The 6,652-nt window shown below is 52.1% G+C and overlaps 1 protein-coding gene across 1 annotated transcript; it reads left to right on the top strand.

The window, feature by feature from the left end:
- Positions 1-1,865: 1,865 nt before the first annotated feature.
- LOC134557961 (histone-lysine N-methyltransferase SETMAR) lies at positions 1,866-4,522 on the top strand. Its single transcript, XM_063411342.1, has 2 exons — positions 1,866-2,024; positions 3,302-4,522. Exons 1-2 carry the CDS (start codon positions 1,947-1,949, stop codon positions 4,085-4,087), a joined length of 864 nt encoding a protein of 287 aa, XP_063267412.1. The 5' UTR covers positions 1,866-1,946; the 3' UTR covers positions 4,088-4,522.
- The last annotated feature ends 2,130 nt before the right edge of the window (positions 4,523-6,652 follow it).

Here is a 6,652-nt window from a genome sequence, read left to right as displayed (position 1 = left end):
CATGAAGCTGATCTGACCTTCCCCACGCTGCAAAGGGCTCACAGGGGAGAGCAGGCACCCTGAGCAGCTGTGGGTGGACAAACACAGCACAACAAGCTGGGCCTAAACCCTTCCACCATGTACATTCTGATCAATAATGAGGCACCAATGCCACAAGTTTAAACTGATGGAAGTCTTTCCCAACCTTAGATAGGCCAAATATCGGGAAGCAGCAACCTCCAGAAGTGCCTCCTCCATACCTCCCTTCCCTTCCAGTGCTGTAAATAACCCTTTCAATTATCCAACAAACAATACTTTCATCATCTTCACATCATCTCCCTATCCCCATTATCCCCCATAAACACAGGTTTTACTGTTCAAACTCACCAGAAACTCTCCTGGCGTTGCTCAACTCCTTTTCCCAAGCAGGAGGAAGAAGACAAAAGTGGCAACAACTCTTTCCACGTCCTGAATGTTGCAGAAAAAGGGAGCAGAAGAGCCAAGTCGGTAACCACCCCAGGGAAAAGAAGCCACAAGTAACATCTTCCTGAAGGAGCACAACGCACACTCCAAAAGTGTCTGATTGCCAGTCCTGGCAGGGGGGCCTATTTGTGGGTGTGCTAATTGAGTTCCAAATGGAAACACCTGGCTCAGGCGCAGGGAGAAACTTTTGCAGGTGAAATGATGGAACAGCATCAACAACTTCAAACCCAGAACACCTGAGCCGGGGGTAAATACAGAAGCAAATGGAACCCCCAGCACGGGAGCACAAGCCTGGCTTTGTTTTCCAAAGACACGGGGCAGTTTCCAGCTCAGAAAGAGCTCGTGTGAAATGCTTTAGAAGGATGTCATACATTGCACCGGCAGGACTTCCCTGAGCCAGATTTAGATGAGAAATTGGGAATAAATTATTGTGAGGGTGGGTAGCCCTGGCACAGCGTGCCCAGAGCAGCTGTGGCTGCCCCTGGATCCTGGCAGTGCCCAAGGCCAGGTTGGACACTGGGGCTGGAGCAGCCTGGGACAGTGGGAGGTGTCCCTGCCATGGCAGGGGTGGCACTGGGGGGGATTTAAGGTTCCTTCCCACCCAAACCAGGCTGTGATCCCAAGCCACAACTTGTTTCCATGGATTCGTGTCTCCCATCATCCAGAACACGGATTTGGCTGGATTATGTCCTGCCAAAAGCCATGGCCTTGTCTTTTCCACCCTCGGAACAGGAGCTTGTGGCGCTCCCTCCCCTCATCATCAGTTCCACCCGCTCATCAGACACATTAACTTGTTAAAAAAAGGAAAATAAAAAAAGAAACAAAAGCAAACCCGAACACTTTCAAAATAAGCAAGGATTGACAGCCACGTGAGGAATTAGAACAACTCAGTGGTTTGTTATTATTATTACTACAGCGATTACTACTGACCATTGATGCCAGCACTTCACACGCACCGCACCAGGCGGCAGCGCGATTTGGAGGCGCCGCCTCGGGTACGGAGGGAGAGACGGAGCGGGGCTGGACCGGGGCTGGACGGGGCTGGACGGGGCTGGACCGGGGCTGGACGGGGCTGGACCGGGGCTGGACGGGGCTGGACCGGGGCTGGACGGGGCGGGACCGGGGCTGGACCGGGGCTGGACGGGGCTGGACCGGGGCTGGACGGGGCTGGACCGGGGCTGGACCGGGGCTGGACCGGGGCTGGACGGGGCTGGACCGGGGCTGGACCGGGGCTGGACGGGGCTGGACGGGGCTGGACCGGGGCTGGACGGGGCTGGACGGGGCTGGACCGGGGCTGGACCGGGGCTGGACCGGGGCGGGGCCGGGTCAGGGCGGGGCTCCCTCACAGCTCCCGCCCCCTGAGGGGGTCCGCGCGACACTGCGCCCAGCCCGCGCGGCGCTGTCAATCACTGCCTCGCCCAATCAGCGAGCGGCGCCGGCCTCGCGCAGCCAATGGGCGCTGGGCTTTGGGGCGGGGCGCGGGCATGGCGGACCTGAGCGGCGGCAGCGAGGCCGTGCCCGTGGAGCTGTGGCCGCCCGGGGAGGCCCCGCCGGCCTTCCAGGTACCGGGGGGACACACGGGGGAGGAGAGCGGGGCAGGGACACCTTCCCCTGTGGGGACACCCTCCTCTGCAGGGACACCTTCCAGTGCAGGGACACCTTCCACTGCGGGGACACCTTCCACTGCAGGGACACCTTCCACTGCAGGGACACCTTCCAGTGCAGGGACACCTTCCAGTGCAGGGACACCTTCTATTGCAGGGACACCTTCCACTGCAGGGACACCTTCCACTGCAGGGACACCTTCCAGTGCAGGGACACCTTCCCCTGCCAGCCCATTTCCTCTGCAGATTGGATAAGTTTTTAATAAGCCTTGGAAAAAAATGTGTGATCCCTGTAGACCCAAATCTCCCTGAATTGCGTGGTGTGCTCGTATTTTACCAAAATGGGAAAGGTGGTGATGGTTGAGGAACATTAAACTTGGTTTTGAGTGAAGCCGAGTGACTGAGAAGCTGATGCTTATTTAAAAAAGAAGCTTGCGAATGCACTGTCATCTTCCACAACACCCAGGACCTGCCAGGTACAAGCTGCTGTGAAATGCAATATTTAGTGATAGCACATCCTCCGGGCTTCTAAATAAAGCTGATGCTGAGAGGGAGTGAAAATACACCCGTGGCTGGTGTTATATTGTGGTTTCCAAATGTAGCAGTTTCTGTCAGGTTTTGTTTTGCAGCACTCCGTGGTTCTCTAAGCATTCACCTGCTGGGGGCATCAGTGTAATTTTGAGAACCTGATTTTCTGCTGCAATTAGGAGGACGTGTGAGTGTAACAAGTTGAAAAGATAAATTGAAAGTATCTTTATTTTTATCATAATTGTATATTTGAAATTCTGTGGCTTAGAAGAGCTATGGGTTAACCTTAGAGGTAACTTATTGAGCATTTTGAAGTGTGGGGAGAATTACTTTAACAATACCTTAATAATTCTACAAATAAATGCCTCCATAAATAAATATCTTTGGCATCTCCATAAAAGAAAATTGTAAATAATAGAGCAGATATAATGAGCTGATTTTTTTATTCTAAGCATATTCTGTGCCCAGGGAGCTCTTTTGAGAAATTCAGGCACCAAGAAGATTATCAGTTGGTTTTTGGTCTATATGGAATATCTGATTTGTATTCTTTAAACATTTCAGACAAGTTTGAGTTGGAGGTTTACAGAAAAGCAGTGTGTTCACCATTTGAGAGTTCTGGGATCAGTCATTTACAGACAGAAAGTGTTTTAGAACTGTGGTTTGAAGCTCTGCTGGTGCCAAGGCCGTGCCTGCCGTTCTCTCTGCAGTACAGCCCCGACAGCGTGGCCGGAGCAGACGGAGAGCTGGACCCCACCGAGGTCACCTTCCCGGGCTGCCCGTGCCGCAGCCGCTCCTGCGCGCCGCCCGCCTGCCCCTGCCTGCCCCGCGGCCACGGCCACGGCCGCCTGGGCCTGGGGCTGCCCGAGCAGCAGCAGCCCTTCTCCAGGCCCGTGTTCGAGTGCAACAGCCTGTGCGGCTGCGGGGAGGGCTGCTGCAACAGGCTGGTGCAGCGCGGGCTGCGGCTGCGGCTGCAGGTGTTCCGCACGCGCTGCAAGGGCTGGGGCGTGCGCGCGATGGAGCCCATCCCCGCGGGCAGCTTCGTGTGCGAGTACGCCGGGGAGGTGCTGGGCTCCGCTGAGGCCCAGAGGAGGATCCGGGCCCAGGCTCCACAAGAGCCCAACTACATCATCGCCGTGAGGGAGCACCTGCACGACGGGCGGCTCCTGGAGACCTTCGTGGACCCCACGCGCGTCGGGAACGTGGGCAGGTTCCTGAACCACTCCTGCGAGCCCAACCTCGTCATGGTGCCCGTCAGGGTGGACTCCATGGTGCCCAGGCTGGCGCTGTTTGCAGCTGCTGATATTTCTGCTGGAGAGGAACTTTGCTATGATTACTCTGGAAGATTCCATAATTCACCAGGAGCTAGCACAGAACACAAACCTCTGGAGGAAGAGAACAGCCTGAGAAAACCCTGCTACTGTGGCTCCCGCACGTGTGCTTCCTTCTTGCCTTGGGACAGCTCCCTCTTCTCCACACCAGCAACTTCTCCATAGCCTTTCAGCCTTAAACACACCTAAAAAATACTATTTTCTCTAGCAGTTAAATAAAACTCTTTGTGTTCCAACAAGGAAGCACATGTGGGTTTGAAGAGCAGCAAAGAGACATGGTTTTGAGAATTAATTTTGTGCAAAACCCTTTTCAAGGTGGATAGTACAAGAGTTTATTGGAGCTTTGAGATGTTCCAAAATCAGTGACTAGGCCAGGCCTGGTGGTTTTGTCTGGTTATCTCTGACAGCTTGGTGTATGTTAAAGCAGCTCTCCTAGTTTGTATCCTTCAGAAAGGGTTTGTACCTTTGGCATTTGTACATGGACAGGACATGTGATAACAGCAAGGGACTGACAGTGGCACAAGAAAATGACACATGAACCATGACTCCTGCAAGAAAGGCATTAGGTTTCTTAAAATTCATTAAATTATTATTTTCAAATTATTTGCTGTAGTTTTTTTTTTTTGTTCCACAAAGCACAGTAACTACTAATTATTGAGGTAAAAGGGAAGAGTAGCTTTAGTACTTTGTGTGTCCCATGTAGCTGTGACAGACCGGCTGTTTCACTCCCATTGAGCTTTGCAGGACAGCAGTCTCTGAGGAGCACAGCATCCCATCTTTGTTATCACCTCAGCCTCCAGGCTGCTCCCATCAGCTCTCTGCAATCACAGCAAGCAGCACATCTGTTATCCCCAGCACTGTCAGTGCATGCTCAGGAAGCACATCCAGCCCTGCAGCTCGAGGCAGGATGATGCTGACAGCTGAGTGCAAGTATAAATACAGAAGTGCATCTGAACAACCACAGATTGGTGGGTTTGTGCTGAGCACATGACAGATGCACGAGGGTTCTTGCAGCTGCCAACTGATCCATGTTTTCAGTACTCCAGGGCCAGCATTCAGCAAGGCCTGGCCTTTCCCAGCACAGGGAGAAGGTCACTCCATGTCCTTTGCATCATCCCTGTCGGCTCTAGCAGCTGTGCAGGGCTTTCCTGAGCACCTCCTTCCACCAGCGTGCACTGCCAGATGGGCACGCTCTGTAACTGCGTGTTCCTCTGCTTTCTTTCTGCAAAGATCAAATTAAGGCAGCTTCACACGGGCTGGTTTTGATATTTAAGATGGATAAACTGCAATGCAGTTTTCCATTCATGCCAGCAGCAGCACCACCCTCAGTTATTTGCTCTGGAGAGTTTGATCTTTACCTGTTTCCATACCCTTTGACATCTTGTGGGGATCAGCTGTCCTGCAGGCAATCAGTAACTTCATTTTTAAATTGCAGACAACTTTGATTTGGACCTGAAAGATTGGTGCCACTGAAGGACTGAGCTGTCACTCCCGACTCAGTGTGCTCCTTCACAAGGAATCCAGGCAAACAGATAAAAACTGGGAGCTCTCTGATCCTGTCTACTCTCAAAGAGCAGTAATGATTATCAATATTTCAGTATTCATTAGGACATTTACTTTCCTATTGAAATATGATCAGAATAATTCAAGGATGCAGCTCTGAACAAACTGAAAGTCCCCTGCTCTGGGAAGGGGAGTTGGAACAAGATGAGCTTTAATGTCCCTTCCAACCCAAACCACTCTGATTAACCTGGTACTGACCAGGGATAAAGCACATTTTGCTATTTACTAAACAAAATCCTCCTTGGTGTTTACCTTTGCTTCCTGGCCGAGATTCAGTGTTAACCTCTCCCATTCCTGCTGCTGTTGGGGTTTACACACGGCTGTGGGTTTAAGATAAAAATTACCACGTGATTTCTCTCAGGGTTAATCATTAAGCATCATTTCTGCCAGTGCAGAAACCTCCCAAAGGACTTCAGGTGCTTGTCAGGAGTAGTTCACAGGCTGAGTGGACATTACCTGCACTCCTTGCCTCCATAAGGGTTCTGCTGCTACAGCAGAGAAGATCCCTGGCTCCCGTACCTTGGAGCACACAGGATTCCAGAGCACAGCCTGGACTGCAAGGCCTCTGTGCAGAGGAGAGCTTTATCTGGTTTTCTCCCTGAAAAGGCCTCATGCCAGCCCCTCTCAGAGCACGGGGCTGGGAGCAGATGATCCAGTCCACTTCCTCCTTCCCTCCTGAGAAAAGTTTCAGGATTAGCGTTACAGCATCTGCACTCCTCGTTTTCAGGATGACAGCACTGTTTGTTACCTTCCTGTTGTGAGTATGCACTTGGCATGATTTGAGTAGTTAAGGAAGTGCAGATTCAAACAAGTCCAACCACCTTCAGCAGTATCTGGTCCTTGATCACAGCCTCAGAGCTGAGCCCTGTGTCCCTGCAATCCAACCCCTCAGCCCACGCCAGTGACCTGAGCCCAGTTATCTGCTTGGAGCAAACTTCCAGCACACAATGGGAACAGTGCTGGGCTGCTCAAAACAGCCACGCTGAAAGCCTTGCAAAAACAAAATAATAACAGAGTTCTAAACCATGCTGACAGTCAATGGCCTCTTCCCATAGAGCTCTATCCTCCACCATGCCTTGGCACTGCAGCTGCCTAGGGGAGTGGACCAAAATCCTACTAAAAAATTCCCTGTCAGAAACTAGGAAAGAAACAGACCCTTTGTTGTAT

The sequence above is a fragment of the Prinia subflava genome, chromosome 14, assembly GCF_021018805.1.
Source record: "Prinia subflava isolate CZ2003 ecotype Zambia chromosome 14, Cam_Psub_1.2, whole genome shotgun sequence".
Taxonomy (NCBI): Eukaryota; Metazoa; Chordata; class Aves; order Passeriformes; family Cisticolidae; genus Prinia; species Prinia subflava.
This window is presented reverse-complemented; position numbering and strand designations above follow the sequence as displayed.

What these genes read in the sequence shown, in the direction of transcription:
- LOC134557961 (XM_063411342.1), top strand. Translation starts at nt 1,947, where the DNA reads ATGGCGGACCTGAGCGGCGGCAGCGAGGCCGTGCCCGTGGAGCTGTGG. An exon ending in AGGCCCCGCCGGCCTTCCAG is followed by an intron (nt 2,025 to 3,301) that starts GTACCGGGGGGA and finishes TTCTCTCTGCAG; the next exon opens with TACAGCCCCGACAGCGTGGC.